General features: G+C 31.3%; 1 protein-coding gene across 2 annotated transcripts in view; it reads left to right on the forward strand.

Annotated features, from left to right (window-relative positions):
* The window catches only part of spas (spastin), a 42832-nt gene continuing 16719 nt past the window's right edge, over nt 1-26113 (forward strand). For both annotated transcript variants that reach the window (XM_075367653.1, XM_075367652.1), the window contains exons 1-6: nt 1-696; nt 2334-2504; nt 3843-4003; nt 7402-7566; nt 17431-17688; nt 19713-19903. In XM_075367653.1, coding sequence (XP_075223768.1) covers nt 246-696; nt 2334-2504; nt 3843-4003; nt 7402-7566; nt 17431-17688; nt 19713-19903 — 1397 coding nt within the window. In that variant the 5' untranslated portion in view covers nt 1-245. The remainder of the gene's footprint in view (nt 697-2333; nt 2505-3842; nt 4004-7401; nt 7567-17430; nt 17689-19712; nt 19904-26113) is intronic.

Here is a 26113-nt window from a genome sequence, read left to right on the forward strand (position 1 = left end):
TTGAGTTGAAATTGCTTGTGTTAGTACTGTGTTGGCTGTATGGTTTATTATTTTTTATGATATAGAATTAGGCCCAAGTGAAAAAATAAGAGATTCTTAACATTAGTAGATTATATTAATTTATTGTTTTGTATAGTGTAAATGTATATTATATAAAATGCAGAATTACAAAAATAATTTTTTTAAATATTTATTTTAGGGTTTAAACTCAAGCTGTTATTATCGCTTTTTGTTCCTTTTTCTTAATGATTCGTAAGAGTGGTTCAAAATGTCATAAAAAAACTAAAAGTAGTAAAGAATCGGGAACGTCTAGTAGTACAGCATCCGTTCATGAAAGAAATTTATATTTTGTTTCTTTGCCTTTAATTTTTGTTTTTAATGCTCTTCGTTCTGTTTTATACATGTTTTTTGTAATATTTATGTATATTTGGAAAAAGTCAAGTTCTAAGATTGTTATTATTCGAACCACAGTAAAAACAGCTTATAAACAAGAAAGTGACAATTGCGATCCGACGGAGGTTTTTACTTCTTCAGAAAAGCCCGTGTACCAAGAACTTGAGAAAATGTCACATCACCGTAGAGTAAGTCATCCGAATTCTGGTTATGTCGATCCTCTTTTAGCTAAACAAAAGGATCATCATCGTAAAGCTTTTGAGTTCATTTCAAAAGCTTTGAAAATTGATGAAGAAAATGAAGGTTAGTAAATTGTTTCTTTTACCTATTGACTACAAGCTGACATTCAATAAAAATTTCTTTTTATGTACATATGAGTGATTAAAAAATGATGAAAATTTATCACATCACATCCTGGAATTACAAGAAATTTAAATTATAGTTTTATGTACTAAAATTTTAAACCATTTGTGAGGAATTTTTATTCATATCTTTACTTCTTAAATGTTTTTCATTTTGAAATATTTTTCTACTTGTAGGTTGTAATTATAACTGATATTTTTCATTTGTATTCAAAATTATGTGCTTGAAAAGATTAATTAAGAATTATGAATTTTTATTCTTCTCCGGTCTTTCCATTAATATTAACTTCCATCGTGTTTAATGTAATTATATATAAAATAACTATTTATATTACCATTACATTGTAAACACAGGTGTACCTTAGATTTTTTTTGTATCATTTGGAATTAAAATAACTGTTAGAACAAAAATAGGTTAACCCATTTCTCATCAGCTGAAATATTTATATAAATTTGCAAGTACATATATGTGTTCCGTGAAAAATAAGTGACAAAATATACCGGCCCCAATTCAGTACACAAGTTGAATATTATAAAACTATAAGGATGCTAAATTTGACTTAAACTCAGCATAAATAAAACATATATTTTTTATCTTATAATAAGCAGGCTTTTTTCTACTAAGATAAAATTATATAAAAATCTTAAAGTTTTTAAAAGTTTTATTTTCACTTTAAATTATCAAAGTAATTATAATTTTGTATGCCTGTTAACGAATTTACACGATTGCCATTTGTCATATAATGTAATAGATACAAATATCACAGTCTGCATTTATTAGATTTTACATGTTAGTAAAAAACTATGCTAACAGCATAGTTAGCATATTTATTTACGTTGCATGTTTTGGTTTATTAAATTAATTAATCCGCATTTTAGTGATAAATCTACATCGCTTAAAAATAAATTGTTTAGGATTTATCCATTTGTAATGTTCTTGTAGAAAGAATTAGAGCAGATGTTTGACTTAGACGTGGTTGGGAAAATAGTATCAAGATTGTCTGAAATCTGTTATAGTGGATGAATCAAGGAAATTGAATGAGGTTTTAAGAAGCTTGACTGGAAAGAGTATGAAAATAGAACAGCTAAGAAAGTAGGATTACCTAAGGAAGATAAGAGCAAGACATTAAAAAAATAACTGACTATAGAGAAGATATAGAAGGTAGGTTAGTTGTCATAAAATGGAAGAGAACATTTATAAGAAAGAAGTAAATAAATTATTTTCTTTGTTAAAAGACAAAGCATATTAACACTTTCTAATTAGAAGTAATGGTATGTAATCTTATAGTTTTTGTAATATATGTAAAGCAAGAAAGATTCATGGTACAGAGTTAGAGAGAGGGAGGATTGGAAAGATTAAAACTAGTTTATTTCTTTGGCATTGTGGTTGATATCATATATTCACCGTGTTGAGTTTAATTTTGTGTTATATTGCTATGTTTACTCTTGTATGTTGTTATTTTTTGAAACAATCATCCTAAAAGTTGGTTTATCCTAATTTAACTTTTTTTTTTAATAGTAGTAAGCCTATGTTTAATTATTAATTTAAAATGCAAATCTGTGAATGTTTTTTTTCAGGACATAAAGAAGAAGCAATAGAATTATATAAGAGAGGTATATTAGAGCTTGAAAAAGGTATTGCAATAGACTGTCATAGTGGTAAAGGAGAAGTATGGGAAAGAGCACAACGATTACATGAAAAAATGAAAACAAATTTAATAATGGCAAAAGATAGGCTTAATCTTCTAGGTAAGATAGATTTCTTTTTATGTAAGATATTCGTTAATCTCCTGTAATTTTGGTTTCAGCACATTAACATATTAGTCATATCTTCTTATCCCATGTGGTTCTAATGACTGGATTTAATTTTATGAGAATGCATGTACTATTTAAAATTAACAATAATCTAAAAAAAACTCATATTGGTACATAACACTATACATGCACAACTGGTAGCTCATAACTAAATGTTTTCAATTAAATATTCTACCATGTAATGTTTTCTACACCTAATTTCTAAAGTAACATAGAGTATTTCTTAAATAATTGTTCTACAGTGAAACACTACAAAAGATGACATCTAGCAAATGTTCCTACCCTAAAATATCTTTCCCCATATGTCAATGTTTTTAGTCACTTTTGTAGCTGTAATATTAGTGTTTCTGTTTCTTTCTTTTCATTGTGGCATTACATTTTTGTGCTCTACAATTGTCACATTTCTTCTTTTTTTTTTCACTGATGGTATTACACCTGATAATCTTTTTTAACCCTTATAATGTTGAATGAGTACCATAACAAATGTCTGTTTCATATAAACTAAGGTCACTGGCAGGTTGCAACTCTTACTTTTGATTTTTCTTGATACATTACTATATATAGCATAAAGTTATGGTGGGGGAAAAGAAATAATTTGATTTCACATTTTGTCTTACAAAGGAGGCATGCTTTTTTCAGTGAACACTCTATCAATAATTATTATATAAAAATCTTAGCCTAGCAGATGAGTCTGATTGCTTGATCTGTTGTACACAAATAATGGAATATCACAAAATAGAAATTAATAGTAATTTGGAAAATTTCATTAATCGGTCCTGTAAATCATTGTTAATTTGATGATCGTTCAGTCTCTTTGTTGTTAGTATAGTTTTGAAAAAGAAAACATTGAATTTGTAGAACAATACATAAATATAATTAATGAAGATTTATTGAAGTTGTGTTAGATGTTAGTTGATGTAGAACTGATCTATCTACTCTTTATGTTTATGTGTGCTTTTATGTACACTTTATGTTTATGTGTTCTTGTGTATGTTTTTAACTGAGAATTTTTTTTATAAAAGGTGATGTTTAGTTTGATTAAAAATTAAATCTCATCTCATGTTAAAATAATTCATTTGCCTACTGTTGATGCAGGTATATTTATCTGATTACATGTCAACAATATTAATTTCACTTTAGTAATTATTACTGATCCATCTATTTAAGTCGACAAGATATCGGTTTGATTAAAGATTTTATTCGGTAAGGATTGTATTTTTATTTCACAAAATTGTTTTTGTAAGTTAGTAATTTACTTTATACATATTTCAGCTTCAAGTAGGAAATTTGTGGCTGGAGCAGCCAGGGCTGGACCTCATCCTTTGGCAAAAAGTAAAACTTTACCAAGATCTATGGGATCAAAAACATACCACGTTTCACCATCACCAGCAAAGTTATCACACACACCACCTGCTGTTAAAAGACAGCTGTCTGTGAGTATTTATATACTTCTCTACGCATCAAAGTTCAGAAAACTCAATTTACATACATTGTGGGGATGGTTCACTACACCGTTGAATAGCTTCATGCTCTCTACTGTAGAACGTTAGCCTTGACAGAACTATAGTACTATGCATCTATGTGTTTATACTTTCTAAATTGTCAGGTACACATGTAAGTTTTTTGAAAACACATTACAATCTGTTTTGAACATTGTATTTTCCTTGGAATTATCTGGTATTATTGTTTTTATGTGGCAATAAATCAAAGATTATTGCCCTGAAAAATGAAAATTTATTATGTCATCTTCCTGACTGGTTCTTTTTGTTCAAAAATTTGCTCAGTAGAGATTTTTTTTATCTTTTATCATTCTGGAATTATAGCTGACTAATTTTTACATGTTTTTAGCAGACACTGTTTGAAAAAGTATTTATTGAAATTAGAAGTCCAGACCAGAATTACTACCATTATAATGTAGTATGAAAGTAGAAGAAACATGTTGGTTTCTTTTATCTTGCAATCCTTACCCTGGATTTTTACTTTAAAGTCTTTGCTTGTTAAGCACTTTTCTTGATCACTATACTTAGCATTAAACTTAACGGCTGATGGAAGTTGCTTTAATGGTTTAATGGTCGACTTGCTTGTGAGAATTCCAAACAGTATCGTCTGACTTCACCAAATTCTTAAACTTTATATAATACATTAGCAATAACCTGGCAATCTATTTACATTTCTTAAATATATAATTATTGTTACCAGGTGTGTAAATATGAAAACAGAATTTTTGTATAGAAAATGCACATTTATTGTATGAAATGATAAAAAATATTTTATTCAAAATATTGTCCATCGCTAGGTATACATTTTTCCCATCCCCCTGACAATTTATGAATGCCATGCCACAAAAACTGTTGCTCTTTTGAGGCAAACCAGTCATCGAGCCATTTGTGTACATTTTCATAAGAAGTGAAGCGCTGCTTAGCAAGTTCATGTCCCATCGATGCAAATAAATAGTAGTAGGATGGAGCCAAATCTGGTGAGTAAGCCAGAAAGTATTTCCCAACTGAATGCCTCAATCATTTCCTTGACCGGTTTTGCTGTGTGTGATGGTGCATTATCATAAAGCAAAATCACTTAGTATTGCCTTTTTTGATATTCTGATCGTTTTCCACGCAGTGCTTGATTCAAATCAATCATTTTTTGTTGGTGGAATTCGGTATTAATGGTTTTGCTAGGTTTTAGCAGCTCATAATAGATCACACCCTTCTGATCCCACCAAACTCGAGAGCATTGTCTTCTTTCCATAGCGATTTGGCCTTGAAATTGATGTTGATGGTTTGCCTGGAGTTACCGATGATATTTTATGCTTAGGATTCTCGAAATACATCCTCTTTTCATCACCTGTCACAATTTGATGGAGAAATGACTTTCTTTTCTACCTGGGGAGCAGCATTTCGCAAGTGGTTTTTGGTTTTGCTATCTTTCATTCAGTTCATGTGGAACCCATCTTCTCTTCTTCTGGATCTTTCCTATGGCTTTCAAATGTATGGAGATGGCTTCTCGTGTTACATTTAATTGATCTGCGAGTTTTTGTTGCGTTTGAGCGTCATCCTAATCCAACAGTGCTTGCAATTGTCATCCAACAATTGCTGTCTTCAAACCTTTTGGTGGTCTTCCATGTTGTTCGTTTCTCACGTCAAAATTGCCGCTTTGAATTTTTTTAACCACTCAAAGCACTGTGATTTACCAAGAGCATGCTCACCGTAAGCTTCGACAAGCATTCGATGCGATTCTGCAACAGTTTTCTTTAAATTGTAACAGAAAATCAATGCTGTCTGCAAATCGTAGTTTGTAGGTGCAAAACTTAACATGTTCTGCTAATTAAAACTATGCTGTTTTATGAAACTTATATTGTTGTGAGTTGAAATCTTTGTCAGCTGTCAAAGAAAGAAAATAGCACCAATGATGCGGTTTGGCAGTAACTACATTGACAGCTTGGGCCATCTATGGGCAAATTCCGGTTTCATATTTACACACCTGGTATTTCATTAAAAATTAATCATTACAGTATGAAAAATGTTATAAGGAGAAATTAAATATTGCTTATTTAGCACTATTTTAATAGAAGTTGAAAATGTTTGCCATTTTTATTTTTTATTTTTCTTGTCTTTTTTGCCATTATTATGATTCTGTTTTGTTTATACTTTGTTTTTTCATTAAGCATACTGTTACAAATATTCATTTTATACTAATATGTAATTATTACATCATTACCAATGACATTAAAAACAAATAAGATAAATGTCCGTATTGTTATTAACTTAATTGAATCTATCACTAAAAATTTAATTTTATGAATAAATAAAATAATTTAAATGTAAAAAATCAAATTTACAAATAGAATTTTCTTTTACAACAGATATTTTATGAATTTTACTGTAGGTTTTCACCTCTTTTGATTTATTTCTAGTGTATAAATTAAATTTAAAAAATAAAAATATGAAATTAAATATTTAAGGATCATTTTTACAAGAAATCCTCTGTGAACATCCAGAAAGATGAATTCCAAATCTGATCTAATTCCTAAATAACTTTTTTATAACTATCAACATACTTCTTTAAGTTGTTAGTGATAATTTAGGTTTACCTGTTAAGCGCTTAATATGAGTCTGATATAATGTTCTAGAATATTTGAACCATTTTAATATATTCATTTCTTTAATGGCCATGAGTTGCCAGTGAAAACATGTTTTGAAGATCCAAAATCATCGCCTGAATTTTTAAATTCGGAGGTATTTTTATCATCTTCTACCTTATTCATTTTAAAACTTTACAGCTCTGATGTAAATGACCATAGGGAGGTGCAGAAAGGAATAAAAGCATAGTGAAATATGTCAATAGTGCAGTCAATCTTGAGTTTCACAGGTGTTGTGTAGACTCCAAAAAAAATTACCAAACAGATATTCTTAAAACATCCCTCATATTTATCCCTAGAAGACTACATCCTTTTTTGTCCAATAAATTTTCTAATGAATGGTGTATGATAAAATGTGTCTTTCTAATTATGATAAAGATGTATGTTTACAAAATCTTGCACAGAATCTTGTGGAAAATCAGGTTTCTCCTTGTTAAAACACAGTAGATCTACATTGATTTTGCCTTTTTTATTCTTCAACCGGATTGAATTATTGATGTATTGTTTTGCAGAGATTTTGATATTAAAATCAAATCAGTCATAAGTAATTATCACATAACCAGTCAGCAGGTAATGCTTACACTAGGTATTATGCTCATTTGTTCTTCTGCAATCCAGAAGTGCCAAAAATTTTATTAATGTGGACAAAAAATTGTAATGTATTTATTTTCTAATAATTATGTTGTTTTTATTCAGGGTCCAAGCAGCTCACCATTACATAAACCAATGTTAAATAGAACTAAACCAACAGTTGCTAAAGGAACTTTGAGAGGTGTCGATCCTAAATTGGCTCAACTTGTGTTGGATGAAGTATTAGAAGGTGGTTCACCGGTTCAGTGGGAAGATATTGCTGGACAAGATGTGTGTATACCAGTTATTTGTTTTACTTGTTATAATCGTTTAAGATAATTCAGTTTGTTGTTATTGTGTAGGTCATTTTGGATCAAATTCAGTTTGATTCTCACCTAATTGTTGAGCCAACTGAAAATCTTACATTTTTTGTCAAAATTCTTGCTAATTTTTTGCAGGATTATACTCTTTGTTAGGACTACTACAGTTACAGCTAGCTGAATTCTATTTAGAGTACACTGCCATAATCACTGAAATTTATTTTGGTTACCATCAGAAAATGTTTCTTTGATCCTTTCTTATGTCTGGCGATCCTTTTTCTTCCACATTGGGGAACTGCAGTATACTACCAAAATCGTCATCAGCATGTACATATTAAAAAATGAAATTATATTATTTATTTATTTGTATATTTTATTGACAGAGGACAAAGTATGTAGTAAAACAAGAAATAAAATTATCGAGTACATTTTTAATAAAAAGTAAAATTAAGAAATCATTGAGCATTTAAATCATTACATTCAGTTAGTTGTTCACTGAGCTGATAGACAGTTTCCATTAATTAATGTCTGTAATAAAGCAAATGACAAATTTAAACTGAACACACTTGTGAATAACAAAATGAAATACCAAAGCTTCAGTGAACTCTGTAAACATCAGTGATCATAAAAAATATGTCAGAAATTGTTATAATTTCATGAGACAAAGTGAATTCATTGTTCACTGCTTTAATTGCTCATTAGCCTTGACAGTGAAAGGATGTTGCTAGAATAAAGAAATATGTGGAAATATTGTAAATGAAATACTGTGTTTATATACAAAATAATAGAAAATAGAACTTATAAGTGATTAATAGTAAATAATGTATAAATTTTTATCCCTCATCAAAAGAAAATATCAAAGAACAGTTAAATACAGCACAGAAAATCTAAAATTAAACTAAAAAATATTAATACAGTTTCACTGTCAAACAGTTTTCATCATTAAAAGTTTAACCTTTGAAAGTGAAAATTGATTACAAATTAAATAACAAATCAATAAAGCAGCACAAAAAATAGGAGAGACTAAAAGAAAAATTGTAAATGCAAAGAAAAATCAATAAATTGGCTCTCCCATAAAATTCCTCAAAACCTGGAAACTTTGAATGTCAAAAGAAGTAACTTGTAAATTCATAAAATAAATCAGAAGGAATTATGCAAAAGAAAGGCTTAAACAAATAGTGGAAAATTTTAAAAAGAATAGCATCGGAGACTTATCAAATATTTAAATCCAAACTAAAATCATACTGACTTCCAAGTCGCTGCTTTAAAAATAAAGATAGAAGATTAATATTAAGTAATGAAAAATTTTCAAAAGATTTTGTAGATCTCAAAAATGTGAGAAACGTAAAAAAAACTAAACTTTTCAGAATCTGAAACCAAATTCAGAAATTCACAAACAAGATTATAGTTAATTTACACATCCTAAATTTAGTAGATAATTCTGGAAAAAAAATTTCCAATAGAAATATTAAAATACTGTATAATTTATTTATTATAAATTACAGTAAGTTCTATAAGTATTTTTTTATATATCAGTATTTTTCATTAAGTTCATTCTATTCTGAAAAATGAATATAAAAAGTTAAATAATTATAATAAGCTACTTACAACGATTTATTGAATAATCCAAATATGCAGTAAAACACACCTAAATCAAAAGTATTTAACACTATATTTTGTATTACAGCACCTTAAATGTAACGTAGTTAGCTACATACATATTTAGCTTTACAAGTGCAGTATTTTATCACTAATCACAGTAATTTTTGGACTAAACGGTATGTCTCATTAGTTTTCTATGTTGTCAGTTTTATCTTAGTCAGATGTTGAGTCAAATTCATTTGCGTCACTGTGGTTCTGACGTTCATTGTCTTCAGAACCATCCAATGCATTCAACAAGCAGCACTTCAAGAATGAATTTTTAACTCTTTCTGATGGAAAATCATTCCAAGCTTTTGAAATCCATTGTACAATTATAGCTGCTGTTGCTCGTTTAATTTTGCTGCTCGGTGTAAGGGGTTGATCATTTTCAGTCAATCATTGATTGTATTGTGCACGAATATGATCTTTAAAAGATTTATTAACCCTACATCCAGTGGTTGTGAACGACTTGTCATACCTCCAGGAATTGCAACTAAATCACATTTTCCATTTGTCAGTTTTGTTTTTAATGTTGTCAGACAAATGACCACAAAAAGCATCCAGCATACCGTTTCGTTTCAGAAGTCCATCGTGTATACCTTCCCATACATATTTTAACCATTCTTGCATTAGATCACTTGTCATCCAGGCGTTCTGTTGTGCTTGAACAATTACATCATCACAGAACCTTTCTTTTGGCATAGTTTTCCTGTTGTGATTGAAACAATAGTTTGATGTTGTTAATAAAATCATACCTGGCTGATCCAGCATGACACAAGATTCCCTGACGGGGAGTCTTATTCTTTATTCGGGAGTTGGCATCCCCATGGACCTAGCCTCTGCAGTTTTTCTTCCTGCTATACACAGCTGTAGAACACTTTACACTATACACATACTCTACACCAAGAATGCTATTCGGTTTACAACATATACCCGTACACAACTAAATTACAACATTCTACACTATTTCTTCTTGCACATACACTCAGTGATGTTGCGACACCTTACGAAGCGCAACTGTAACCCAAGGTGGGAACTATCGTGTTGATTCGTGAATGGCTCTATGTAGTGAGTCTCGAATCCTCTGGGCACATGAGCAAACCCAGTTGTATTTGGCTTTAGCTCCAGTATACGTGCACTCTGTTGGAGTGGTCTGTTTTATTGCCAGTACTTGTGGGACCGACATTACAAGCCTACTAGAAACTTCTATGGTAGTTAATGGTCCATCTGAAAAAACCACCAAATCCAGTCTTTTGAAAAGGCCTCGGTTAGCTTTGTCTGATAAGGATATCAGTAGTGGAGTAAACAAAGCAAATTTTGAAGCGGACCATCCACGGGCTAAAAACATTAGATTTGTTATTGTGCGAAGCATTCAGGAAGTTGGTTCCCTTTTCAAGGTCTCATCCTTTCTGATCAACAAAGTTGTGACAGGATTGTGAGGCTCATCGAAGAACATAAAAAATTAAGAGATGGATCTATATTAATTGAAACCCATAACAGTGAACAGAGTAGATCTCTCTTAAGTATTACTAATATGGGCGGTATACACGTAAGTACGATGTGCCACAAAACTTTGAATACAAGTTGGGGAGTAATTTTTGCAGAGACCTTCTGGATCTGGACGTAAGAGAAATATCTGACGAACTTCGACCCCAAGAAGTAATAGCTGTGAGTCATATCATGAAACAGCAGAGCGGGTTGGAAGAACCAATGTCATCTCTTATACTTAAATTTAATCTTCTGGCACCACAGAGCAGGTTAAAGTGGGTTACCTGTCTGTTCAGGTATGACCATTTATATCCAACCCACATCAATGTTTCAAATGCCAAGGTTATGGTCACACATCAACATCTTGCTCGAAGATAGAGATCTGTGTTCGTTGTGCTCAGGAAGGCCACAATAACACTGACTGCCCGGCAGATGAAAAATGTGCAAACTGTAATGGCTCACATGCAGCCCGTTCTCAAGATTGCCCAACTTTTCAAGAAGAAAAAGAAAAGGCATTTCTCAGAATCTTTACCGAGCAGAAGCTGTTTTTTCCGACTGCATGCAGAGAATACAGGAAAACACTTAATTCATGGAACCTGATTAAACCAGATGTTTCTTTGCCACTGCTGCATCAAAACAAGCTTCTGCAAATTTAGGCATTCAGCAGTGCGGATCCTGCAATGAGCTGAAAAACTTGTTCAGATGTCTGATCAGGTCACTTCACTTATAGCCTCTAATTCAGAGCTGATGAAATTGAACAAAAAGTTGTTAGTTCCAGTTAGTGAATCCAATCGTAAGATCCATCTAAAGTCCCTGTCACCAATGTTTTACCTGTTCGGGCAGGAGTAGTCATAGCTGGCGGTAAGCCATCTACTAAGCTAACATTGGTGATTCAGTGTGTGAATTAAATGCTCCATTTACATTCAAGGAGTTATTACACACACTTACAAATCGACCTGGACCTGACAACATTCATATTGGTATGCTGTTGCACCTTCCTCACACGGCATTACAACATCTGTTGGACGTGTTGGAGATGTTCTTTTGGTTAGCGCCAACTTGGAGAGTGGAGTACTTCAAGAAAGTGTATTAAGTGCTACTTTATTTTCTGTAGCCATCAACGGTATAACTACATTTTCGCAGATGCCTGTTTCATGTTCCTTATTTGTTGTTGATTTTGCTGTATATATTCTTGTTCACAACCATAGCCAAGAGACTACTACAGAACTATATCTCACCTTGAAGCTTGGTCCAAAGTTACTGGCTTCACATTTTCACCTGAGAAAACAAAATGTGTAGTCTTTTCTCGCCCGTGGGACACCTTTGTTCCACAAGTCTTTCTCAGTGGAGCGCTAATTTCTATCTCTGCTTTTAGGTTTATTTTTTGATAGTTGCCCTACATGGGTCAAACACATCAAAGAATTGAAAACAGGGTGTTTCAAACTTTTAGATGTGCGTCGAGTCCTTAGCAATTACATTTGGGGTGTTGATCAGTCATGTATGTTGTGTTTCTACTACTCCTTGGTTCGTTCCTGTTTGGATGATGGTTGTGTCGCCTACTCTTCAGCGCGTTATACGTGCTTAAAATGCCAATTGCTTTACATCACACTTTCCTTTGGCTTGCTATGGTTGCCTTTAGATCAAGCCCTGTTATCAGGATCCTTGTTGACTGTGGTGAGCCATAACTTTGGGATAGATGGAACTAGGTATTGGCATCTTATTTTTTCTGCCTTAAGGGACAGCCAAATCACCCAGCTTTTGATGCAGTTCTTGGTAATACTTATTTTTGAAGATATGAGAACCATCAACATTGTACTGCGCCTGTAGGTATTTGCACCCGGTGTTTACTACACCTTATAAACATTGAGAGACCTTCCATTTTTCCAGTTTATCCGTTATCGTATCCTCTTTGCAGAATCAACCTTATTAGTTTTACGTTTGACCTCATGATATACAATAAAGATTCAACACCATTTATTTTCTTTCAGCAAATGTTTCACCATATTCTCTCCAAGACAAAGCAACAAACCAAGATGCAGTAGTGTGCACAGATGGATTGAAACAATACAATACTGTTAGGTGTGCATTTATTATTAATGACCAAACCTACATGTTTGTTCTACCTGGTCTTACGAGTGTCTTTACTGCTGAACTATATGCTATACATAAGGCTTTGAATATCATTAACCCTAAGTACTGTCATATCCTTATTTGTAGTGACTCGTGCAGTGCTCTGCAATTCTTCAAAATTTTTTATTCCAGACATCCTATTGTCACCAACATCTACAATGCAATCACCCAGTTGAGCCATCGCAATACACAAGTGAGTTTCTGCTGGGTACCTAGTCATGTGGGGATTCCGGGTAATGAAATGTAGATTCTGCTGTAAAAGATGCATGTAGTCAGCCATCCTTCACTACCCGTGTTACTACATCCGACTTTATTAACCATGTCAAACATCCACTTTGTGCGAGGTGGCAAGATGACTGGATTGTCATGGTAGATAACATACTTCAACATGTCAAAGATACTGTGTTACCATGGGATTCCTCCCACAGGAAATTTTGCCAAGAGATAGTGGTCCTTTGCCATTTGCGGATAGGACATACGAAAGCTACTCACAGGTACCTGATGTCAGCAGAAACAAATGATAACGCCGGAGTGTTTTTTGCGACAAAATTGAACTGCAACCTTTACTGACAGGAAACTTCAAGCCACCACCTGTAATTTACAAATTTTTCCAAATATAATTTTTCAAGTGGTTTTGATTTACCCAAGCTTCATCTAAATAAATAATAGGGCATGGATTTTCTTCATTTTGACTATTAAGGATTTTTTTAAGGAATGCTTCCCGTAATAAAAAAGTATCTTGCCTCTCCATTAAAAACTTTCTACCATCGTTAGTCTTTGCATGAAAATCCAAGAGCCTTAAAACTTTTTCATAAAGACAACTCCACTAATTAATTTTCTCTTGTAACGTGTGTTTTACTTTTTGAATGGTAGGATACTCCCCGTGGTTATAGAACTCAATGACAGTTCTATGGATCACGTCCTTATCAGAATCATTCAAATCTGTCACAGGTTTATTATGTGGTTGTTTTTTTTTTCAGAGAAGAAAATGAATTTACACTTGTTTTGTTATTGTCTTTCCTTTTGGTAGAGCTCTTATTATCCTCTGCAGTAATTTGCTCAACAGTTCTGAGAGAAACACAACAAGCATCTGCTGTAGTTTGTTGAGTGTTGGAAAAACACAAAAAACATCACTGAAAATTTTTAAATGTTGAAAATAACAATAAACATTATACATAATGTTCTTCCTTGACTTCGTAAATCAGGTGAAACTGTAGACATTTTTAACAATAGACCATACACACAAGAAAACACTTGTGTGTTTTAAAGACATGTACGTTGCACAAAGTAAGCATGGCATTGTTTTCGTGGCAACCTGTACACTATCGTGCAGATTAGGAGAGTTAGGTCTCCTAACTCTCCTAATTTTAACAGATATGGGAGTCTGCAAAATTAAATACAAACAGTAGTAAACACCTAAAAAATGTAACTTATAAAGTGAATGTAATAATGAATTCTTTTGAAATAAAGACTATTGTAGGATAGAGAGATGGTCTACCTCCAGTTCTCTTTGGTTAGGCTTTCCTTAAATTTATCAAAGAACAGAGAAAAATACTAAAAGACAAGATAAAAACAACTAGAATGGGATGAAAAAAGATAAATTGTAAGTGGACTGTTTTGTTTTTGCTGATGATGTTGCCAAAATTGCAAATTATTTGAATGTAGCCAAAATACAAACAGAAACCTTAAAGGGCACCCCTACTCCTGTGAAAGAATAGATCTTCAAATATATTATGAAAAACTGATTGCTAGACCAATATAAAAAATAAGCCTAGAAGTTTAGTAACAAGTTATCGTAATCAAATAGCTTAAATATTTAAAAGTATTACAAAGCAGCATTATGGAAAAACTAAGCCTAGAAAGCAAAGCAAATAAAATGGAATTAACATATCGGTTGACAACATCGATATTTTATACTGCAAAATTTAAGCTCTATAACATAACAGTAAAACCTGAATGATTGTATTCAGTTGGAACAATGATGCTAGCAAAAAAATCCTTAAAAAAAAAAGGGAGATATTATGTAAAATATTATGCATGAGGTGTAAAGATAATAAAAATATACCGAGGTCAAATGAAGAGCTGTACCAGTTATTAAAAAAAATTACAGACTCAAACAAAAAAGGAGATTATATACTTTTTTGGACATTTAAAAAAAATGAATGAAAACAGTTTAACCAAAGAAATATAAATTAACTACTTCCCAAAACTTAGAGCATACCTAATCGATTTATTAAAGAAATGTAAGAGGATTAAAAAATAGACATAAAGAAAGAGGAACTGATGATAGAGAATGTTTACAAACAAAATACAAAATCTATGGACTTAAGGAAATAACAAGAACAAAAAGAGACATAGCTAGAACATAAGAATAGAGACAAACTCAAAGAGAAAAAATAAACAATATTGACAAAAGAACAGTCAAAAAACAAAATGTAAAGTGAAGTTGTTCTAAAATAGTCCACAGATCATCTGGACGTCCCGGGTTTGAATCCTGGTCTGGCATGGCATTTTCACACATGCTACAAGTCATTCATCTCATCCTCTGAAGTAATACCTAATGGTGATCCAGAGGTTAAACAAAAAAAAAAACATGGTCCACAGAAGACCCAGTTGTAAAAATAAAAAAACAATTTGTAAGTTGTAAATACTAATAATATAAATGTTTAAATTAATTTTCAGCTGAAATGAAAAAAAAAAAAGAATTTAGTTACCAATACATAATACTTACACAGCACATGATATTTACATAATATTTCACAGCATTAACCTACACTGTACTTATATTTTTTAAATATATTAATGTAGTTAATAAATAAATTATTTCTTATAAATCTCTACAGATGAAAATTTTATATACTGTCTAAATCTGTGATTAAGAAAATGCTTATGTCAGTCGAGTTATAAACATTTATCTCAATTTTGGGATTTAATTTACCATGTAAATTAAACTACAAAATGGATTCTATTGAAAAAAGTTGCAAAAGCTTATATTCAATAACCGATAAAAACTAACGATTAATAAATCAACTTTTGAGAAGATGAAAGTTAGTGTTTTCCTGAAGTACTTGGTTTTTGAAACTGTTTGTTGAATAATTTAGCAGAGTGGTTCTTCAGTAGCGTCACACCTAGATTTAAGGATCAAAGCATTAACTATCTCTTTCCATGTGAAGATTTTCTTGGTGGCTGTATTTTTTTTTATTTAGAACCGCTGCTTTGCTGTCTACACCTATAAATTTGTTTAGGTGAAAATAGTATTGTTTCAGAACTTCCCTAATTAGGCATCTAGAGCTTCAAGTTTACTTCAGGACCATCACTTTATCTTGAGAAAATCCTTGCAAATCATGTTTTTCTAGATCAGTTGCATATTGTCATTTGTGTTTTTCCAATCATCATTAAATAGATAGATTTTATTCAGTATGGAAATTTTGATGTGAGAATTGAGAATTTTTTCAGAATCTTCTACTTGTTGAATTAAATTTAAAACTAGCAATCAACAAAAAAGAGTCTTGAAATTTTTAATTATCCTCTGTACCCATTGATTATAATGCAGATGTAGAATCTGGCAGCAAGGAGATCAAAACATAGCATAAACTTTTAATTCTGTTTGATTAATTTTCATACATGGGACTGCTTGCACTCTAAACTACAAATGAAGAGCTACGACACTGTTACTGTTTTTCACATTTTTATTGCTTTTTACAGTTTGGTTATTTTTTAATGCTACTGTCAAGTCCTGATTTTCCAAATTGTATGTGGAGTAAATGGTAATAAATCATGTTCATTTTGTCACTGATAAATTTGAAGAACCATTTTCCAAGTCATGTATCACTTGAATTTTTTCAGAAACAGATAAAATATTATATTTTGACATTCTTAAAACGATAAACTTGTAGTAGTCCTTAGGATATGACGCCTACAAAACATGATACATAAGTTAAATGGAAGTATGCACTTTACTAACAATAAAGTAAATTTGAGTTAATCAGAATTATAAAGTCAGTGGCCAGTAGAGGACTAATTGGAAAGAGCCAAATTAATTCATACAGGTACAGAAGAATTGTATGTATGATGTATCTACTTATAAAAGACCTGATGCAGGCCATCCCAAAATGCAAGGGCAAATCAGAAAGAAGAGTTTTTTAAAACTTTTTACAGTGACTTTGGTGTAGGGCTTTGTAATGTGTAATTTATAATAGTGAACTCTATCGCTGCATTAGGCTTAACCTATGCCCAAAAGTATCTTAGTATGAACCTCGGTTAATGAAGAATATTATTTTTCTTTTGAATATGAAAATTATTTATGAACACAATTATTAGTATTGTGGTTCACTCAATTTGTATATTCAAGTGTGGGATTCCCGTAATTACAGGAGAATTTAGTTCATTATATCCATTATTCAAATTTGCAGTTAATATTTTCAAATTTGAAAATCATTTTAACAGACTAATTTTAATTTGTTCATTGTAATGGTGAATCTGTTTTAACTGAGATAATTATTACTGCATAATCTGTATTCTTAATAATAATTTTAAAAAAAACTTTTTTATCATTTTCTCTTATTTTTGTTTATAGGTAGCAAAACAGGCATTACAGGAGATGGCTATTTTACCTTCATTGAGACCCGAATTATTTACTGGGTTACGTGCCCCTGCACGTGGTCTTCTGTTGTTTGGTCCACCTGGCAATGGCAAGACATTATTGGCCAGGGCTGTTTCAACCGCATGTAGAGCTACATTTTTCAGTATCTCTGCTGCCAGTTTGACATCAAAGTATGTTGGTGAAGGTGAAAAACTTGTTAGAGCACTATTTGCTGTAGCTCGTGAATTACAGGTATGTGTCATCATGTATATGTAAAATGAAACCTCACTAATCCTTTGTGAACAGGATCAGATAACTTGTCACTATGGTACTCTTACATACAGTTAACTGCACATTGTCCCCGGTTAAGTTGTGTCTGTTTATCCCATAATGTCTTCTTTATTTTTTTTTCTAAAATAAAAAAAAAATGTGTATTTCAAAACTGATACAGAATGAACATTCAGATGTATGTATTAAATGGTATGTGAAATTTTTTACCCTCTGTCCTTTAGTTTTTAATGCATAAATTTCAACCTGTGATGGTTTTCACTTAGTCTATTGTGTTTTAACTGTAAATAGTATGTAATTTTTTGGAAATAAAACTGAGTAAGTTATGCAACTTGTTGTTGCTTTTTTCAGTCGGTACATCTTTTCACTTTTATTTAGATGTCAGACTGAAAGTGGATGCACTACTGTATGATTTCCACAAAACCTTTTAATTTTGACTGCTATGTATTAAATTATCACCTGATAAACTGGTTATTATCACAGAAATACTCTTGGTTTCATGAAATAAGCAGTGAAATAGTGAGTATTAAACAACTGATTAATAATAATATTCTGTTGCTAGAGGGGAATTTAATAAACTATTTATTAATATTAATCATTTGTCTTGCATTGCAATGTAAAATAATATCTTATTTTCTAATAATAATTTGATTCTGATTCTATGTGTAATAATAAAAAGTATATAGCTTAATTTATTAAAATACTAATAATAATTTATTTTGTTTATTTTGATCGGTTCAATTAGTGAATGATTTCAAACATAGTCTTCATTTGTATAAATTCGTACCAATGTATCAACTTAATTTATATAAATAGTAGCAGGGTTTTGTTTTATTTTACTTTTTTTGTAATTTCTTATTTTTATCTAACATTTTATTATATATTTTTTCAATACTTTGATAAATGGTTTATAGCTAGAGCACAAATATAATCCTGAATATTATCTTTAATTATCATATGTTTTCAGGAGAATTCAGAATATTCAACATCATATTTCAGTATTTTTTATTATACATAACTTATCAGATTATTGATTAAAAAAAAAACACATAAATATGAGAAGCAGGCACTATGGATTAATCAGTAATGTTGTTAGTACAAATTTATGTAATTGAATAAATAAAGGTGTCTGGGCTAAAGATGTAACAGCTTATATTAAGAGATCCAGTTAATATAATTTAATGATTTTTTTTTTTTTAATATACTCAGCAACTCACCAAGTTGTAATGTAGGTTAGTCAAGTCCAATTATCCACCTTTTGTAGTTCGGCAGATATTTAGACATTAATCTAACACTTGCCAGGTGTTTAGGAGCATTTGTGGTGTTATTTATTAGACCAACAGCTTCAATAATACTCTGTTTTAAATCATCCAAATCTTGGTTTTTACTTCAGTATCCATAACTTTTAATAAATCTCCAAGGAAAAAAGTTCAAAGGGGTGATATCTGGAAGTGTTGTTCAAAAACATGGTAACATCACAGTGAAAGTATGGTGAAGCACCTCCTTATTGGAAACTGAAACATGCAGGAATCTGAGGAAGTTCTCAAGCTTGTCGAGGTATGTGTGTCCTGTCGCAATTGGCTCCATGAAAAAACTGACTGATGAGACACCATTTTTGTGCAGTCCTAACTAGACGTTGACTTTCACAGTATGATATTGTGCTGTCAACAAAATATGTAGGAATTACACCTTTGCTGTCAGATTATGTGAGCCTATTCCTTAAGAGTTAAAGAATGGCGCAATTAATCGTATCAGTATTAAATAGTTCTAATGAAATTGTTTAAAAAAATACTTTTTTAAATAAAAAAAAAAAATGGCTTTGGTTATGGCTTGGTACTAGAAGTAATGCATTTTTTTATAAAAATTTTTTCACGTTATGATTATCAGATTATCGGTTGAAAAACTTTTTAATGCAGCTTTTAAATTATAAAAATCTTTAATAATGTTCAAAGAAACTGATCTCTTTTATTTTGGTGTTGGATTTTTAGCCTTCAATAATATTTGTTGATGAAGTCGATTCGGTTTTATCTGAAAGACGTGAAGGTGAACATGAAGCAAGCAGAAGATTGAAAACTGAATTTCTTGTAGAATTTGATGGTTTACCTTCAACACCTGAAGAACGTGTCTTGGTTATGGCTGCTACCAATAGACCACAGGAATTGGATGAAGCTGCTCTAAGGTAAATGGTATTTTAACTTCGATTGTATTAACTTTAAAATTGATTGTTGCATGCGACTTGTTCTATAACTGGCTATTTATTTTTATTTTCCTTGTATTAAGATTTGTTTATATTATATAAAATTCATTAATATTTTAACAGATGTTGATTATTAATTGTTTTAGTAAAACCTTAAAGGCTAATGGAAAGATTTCATAATTACATTTACCAACACGATTAAAAATAATTTATTCATCAGATAATTATTAATTAAGTCACTTTGAAAGCATAGCAAGTGATTGTTAGTTTCAGTTAACGCAATAAAATAAACAGCATAAGGAACTAATAAGAATAATAAAATACTTTCACCTTTCAAAGGTAGGGTGAAGTAAATATTCAAAGGTGAATATCTTTCACCTTTCTCATGATTTATTCCTTGAACTATAAAGAGTGCATTAATTAAAAATTATTTTAGTTTTGTTTTAAAATGAATATCTTTCAGCTTATATTTGAGTAAGATCATGAGGAATAGCTCTGAAATGGATATTGTAAGTATCCATAAAAGTATTATTCAGAATTTCATTTCAAATACTTAATATAAAATTATATAAATAGATAGAGAAATTGGTCTGATATGAATAGAAATGTGGGTGGAAATGGATGGAAAAAGAATGATGCGAGGGCAATATAATTGGATCTGTCCAGACCCTGTTCGCCCAGATTTTCAGACAATCCAGCCTGATTTCCAGCTGACTATTCAACATCAGGATATTGTAAATATATTTCCTGTTTATTTTACTACATGTTATAATATACTTAGACATACTAGGGACATTCAATAATTAAAGAGACAAATTGATGTAGAATGAAACAGTTTGTTGGAGAAGTTTTATACTTTCATGACTTTAGGTTTGCATCACTGGGATGAGCTGAGAACAGCTGACAGATAAAAAAGTTGTTTTGTTTGTAACCTCAATATTGCTTTTAACGATGGCATGCCCACTTGAAGTTTCCACACTAGTTGAACAATGTTCAGTGATCTGTTTTTTGCTTTCTGAAGTTGAAAAACCAGCTAAAATCTTTTCTCAAATGATTTTACAGTATGGTGAAAGTTGTATGAACTGCGGAATTTTTATAAGCGGGTAGAACAGTTAAAAAACGGTCGAACCTCAGTGATTGACGAACAACATCCTGGCCGGCCAGTTGAAGTGTCAACTCCTTCGCTTGAAACCCACATTGACAACATTATTTGTGAAGACCAACTTATTAGAGTTGAACATATAGCAAAAACAGTTGCAGTAAGTGTTGGCACTATTCATATTGTTAAGCTCAAATACAAAAAACAAGTGCAAGGTGGGTCCCTAAAGAGTTAACGCAACAACACAAGGAAACAAGACTCAAAGTGTGTACAGACTTGAAAAAACGCTATGAAAGGGAAGGTGACCCTTTTCTAAACAAGATTTTAACGTGTGATGAAACTTGGTAAACCATTTTGAACCAGAGTCCAAAAGACAAAGCATGGAATGGAAGCACACCAGCTCACCTGTCCTAAAGAAATTCAGTATGCAAGTATCAGCGGGAAAAGTCATGTTGACTGTCTTTTGGGATACCTAAGGTGTTGTCTTTTGTGATTATTTAGAAAATCAGCGTACAGTAGACAGTGCCTACTGCTCAGACATGCTGATGAAAAAAAGTAATGCCAGCAATGAGAGAAAAACATCGCGGATCTCAAAGAAAAGGCGTGATATTGCTACACAACAATGCTTGCCCTTAAACCGCCCAGCTGATCCAAGAAACCGTTGAAAAAATGGGTTGGGAGATAGTACCACATCCTCCCTAAAATCCAGATTTGGCTCCCTCGGATTTTCATTTGTTTGGTCCACTCAAGGAGGCATTACGTGGAAAAAATTCAGTAACAATGAGGAGGTCAACGAATTTGTGGGAAAGTGGCTCAAACAACAACTTCTTTGCATCAGGTATAAAAAAACTAGTTCATCATTGGAGCAAGTGTATTAATATTGCTGGGATTATGTTGAGTAGTAGCAAAAGTCTAATTTTGTAAAAATACAGTTTTTTTCTACATCAATTTGTCTCTAATCATTGAATATCCTTCGTTTATTCATGCTAGCACACCAACCTGATTTAACCCTTTGCAGTCCTTTGTCATAATATACTTGATATTCTGAAATTCACGTCAGGTCCAGTGGCGTAAACCACTCGACATTATGTAGCAGTCCCAACGTGTAACACTTGACATAATGTTTAGATGTCAGTAAATCTTGAAACGAGCATCCCTCAACATTTAGTTAGTTCTTGCTCGACATCATATTCTATTTAGTTTAGCATCGGCTGTTTAATCTGAATTTGTTATCAGTAAACAAACGCACATACAATAACATATCTAGTAGGCTGTGTTATGACATCTCGTCTGAATTGTAAATAAACAAGTTAAGGTATGAAAGATGGCTGGAAGTTCTCATTGTAATTGAATTTGTGATTTCGAATTGGAAAATATTATGAATGAGTTTTCTAGTGACGATTTCCAAAGTCTTTTTAGTCGTGATAGTGACTGCGATCCAACAGTTAATGAAAATACTCTTTGATTCGCCTTCAGGATCAGAAAGTGATAGTGAATTTGAGGTTAGTGATGTGCTGATTTGTGACAATATTGATCATTTCCATGAGTAATACCGATAGTTCTGATAATCATATTGACTTACCTTCAGGATTCTGTGATATTTGTTATAATGTAATTGATTGTGACTTGCCCAAATTTCCATTTACAGTTCCGCGATGTGGTCCAGTGTATAACAGTGTTATGTGAAAACTGAATTACAGTACTTTCAGTTATTTTTTATAGATTCATTATTGTCTGAAATTGTTGCTGTAACTAATCGAAAAGCAAAAGAAAAAATAAAAAAAACCATGTCGTTTAGGCAATATTCCATATGGTGGGGCTGGAAGAATGTCATCCTTGTTGAAGTTAAAGCTTTTCTGGGGGTAATAATTAATATGGGCGTAAACCCTAAAACTGATATTAAAGAATATTGGTCAGAAGAATGGCTGGATAAAATGTCATTCTTTAAAGATGTATTTGTGCATCATTGCTTCCTTCAAATTTTTGGGGAATTTCATTTATGTTCTCCAAATCAGTCAAATGCAGGAGTTTGTTCGAGAGGCAGAAAGGTAAGAAATGTATATTGCAGAAAAATGAGTCCGAGTATATTGATAAACAATGTAGGGAAAACTTTATTCCAGCACAAAATATTGTTATCGATGAAAGTACTGTGGTTTTAAGGGAAGAATTAAATTTAAATGCACAAACCTATGAAGCCCACAAAATAGGGTCTATGGCAGATTGCATGAGTGGTTATATATTTACATTTATTCTCTATTTTGGGAAGGCAACAACAGATGCTCTAGATCAACCAGAACTTCCTTTTACAAGTCGAGTGGTTCTCCATCTTCTCAACAAAGTTGTGCCTTACAGTCAGGGTTTAGATTACAATTTATATATTGATCGGTTTTACACCAATCCTAATTTAGCACTTGAACTTTATAAGCACAGAGTGCCTACCACTGGAAATATTATATTAAACCGTAAGGAAGTCCTTGAAGTTCTTAAAAATTTTTAAATTAGAGTTCATGAGCAGGTTGCATATCATTATGGCACCAAATTCATGTTACTTGCATGGAAAGACAAACAGATAGTTTCTTTATTATTAACATATCATAACACAAGTACACAGACTGTTCAAAGAGTAAATAAAAATAATATGACTGAATTCAACAAACTTACTTTAATTTGTGACTATACAGCTAAGATGGGTGCGGTTGATCAAGGTGACCATTATATAGCTAGTTATGCTTTTGTAAGAAAATCTATAAATTGGTGGTGAAAGATGTTCTTTTGGTTGCTTGAGGTTGGGATTGTAATCGCCTATTTTTTTATATTGCTGGGATAAATGGGTAGAAAATGAAAATACACTCGTTTATAAGAGGTTTCGCAAATGTTTGCTTTACCAACTGGTTGGTGATATCCATAATGAGGAGAGAAGAAAAAGAGGGCAACCCTCAAATTCTGATACTGAAGAGCGTTTGAATAATAAACCTCATTTTGTTTAAAAAGGAGCATCAAATAGGCATAAAGAGTATCACTGCAGTGTGTAGTGATAGGAAGGTTAAGGACGGTAGAAAAGAAACTGTGTTTTACTGCAATACTCGCAGTCAAAAACCAGCCCTTCATCTTGGTGAATGTTTTGAGAAGTATCACTGTGTTAAAAAATATTGCTAAACTTTTTTTCTTCGTATTTTGCATACTTCTTTTATAAATTATAATAATAATAATAATAAATCATTCATTTAAGAATAGTAATTATAAACATTTAGTTGTAGCTGTAGTTTGCATTATTTTATGATTTATTTTCAATTTTATTATACTATTTTTTTTAATTTTACCTACAGATAATTAAAATAATTTTTAAGTATGAAAATAAATTTATTAACTTAAAAATAAACTTCCAAGTGTCATAATGTAATAAAATAAATGTTGGAAATTGCAGAGAAATTAAATTTCAGACGAGACAGAAATATCACATTTCCCTTGCTATAAAAATTGCACCTGGCTGGGATATCAGTGAAAATAAAATTCACTCTAGGCTAGTTGGTCATTTACTATAAAAGGACTGCAAAGGGTTAATTTAGAGTTGTCATATTTTTATAGATTACAATTTGATCTGTTTATTAACAAATACACCCTGCTATTGCTTTAAAAGCACTTTGAACAACTTGCTACTCTTTGATTTCAAGAAATTTTAGTAGTGTAAGCACCTTATAAATCTATATGCTTTGTCATTTCCTATTTTTAATAAAGTCTTGTGCAATTGCAAGGAATAGCATGCCATTGATTATAATTGAGCTTAATGATCTTTTCAATAAATTAAGTTTGTAAAATGGCAGCTGAAACCAAAAGTGTAAGGTAATTTCTGTGAAAAAAACTTCAACCTATGTTTTAGATAGAAAAATGCGAATTTGTAAACAAAACTTTTTGATAAATTAGGAATAGGAAAGCAAATTGTTTGAACTTTGGATAAAAAAAAAAAAAAAAAAAAAAACGGGAAAAAAATTAAAAACCTTTGTTCATTATTTTAGAAAACAAGAGTGACTATCAGAAAGAATAGATATTTGTGGTTACGTTAGGCAGGGTGTGTGAGTTCATTTGTAAAATTGTACTTCATTACATTGGGCACTGATTAAACTTATGGTTTGGTTATTCATCATTCACAGCAAGTTGTAGCATTTTTGATAGGTGGTAGATCTAATACGATATTTGATAGCTCATTGTATAAGAATACCATTTTGCTGATGAGATTTACAAAATTAAATTTTCAAACTATAAAAAAGGAGAGTTAATCAAAATTTCTAAATAGCAACAAGATTGCAATTATTTTTAATTGCGGGCCTTTCTAGTGTAGCGATTGGTTAATTTGATTCACTTCTTTCATTCATTTCTCCTTTATATCAGTCTCAGTTATGTAATTCTCACATTTTATCATACTCGCTTATCTGTATAATATATTGTAATATTTGTCTTTTCTATTTTTTAAACTTAATTTTAAGATGTATAGTTCATTAATTTTGTGATTCTTTTAACAAGATTTTGCCACAAACATCAGTTTGTTTAATTTATCTTAAAATGTGGGTTTTAAACTATTATTTTCAATTTTTTCCTGTAATACCACATTTCAGAAACATTGCTTTTTTCCTCCTCTGTCATTTTATCAAATAATTTTCCCTCTACACAATCCTACGTATTCCTATCATCTATTTTTATGTTTGCTAGATCTACCTTTACAAAATATTTTTTTCTGTCTCGTTACATCTACGTCTCTCCTTCACTCAGTCCTTTGCTACTTTTCACATTCTAATAAATTGATTTCTTCTTATTCGTCATTCAATTTCTTTCCTTCACATAATCTTTTGCATTTATTTATTTTGGTTTGATCCATCATTTCTAATGTACTGTACTATTTCTTATTATCTAAGGTTTTTATATACCGGTACCTAAATTACTTTTTGTTACTTTTCTATCATTTAAATTATTGCTGAGTAGATAGATATATTTATCTGTTTTTACCCGTTTTTTAATCGTCTAAATTTAGGAACAATGGACTTATAGGATTAAAAAATTATATATGATTAATCTTTAATAAATTATCGTTAATGATTTAA

Source organism: Lycorma delicatula, chromosome 5 (assembly GCF_047948215.1).
Source record: "Lycorma delicatula isolate Av1 chromosome 5, ASM4794821v1, whole genome shotgun sequence".
Lineage (NCBI taxonomy): Eukaryota > Metazoa > Arthropoda > Insecta > Hemiptera > Fulgoridae > Lycorma > Lycorma delicatula.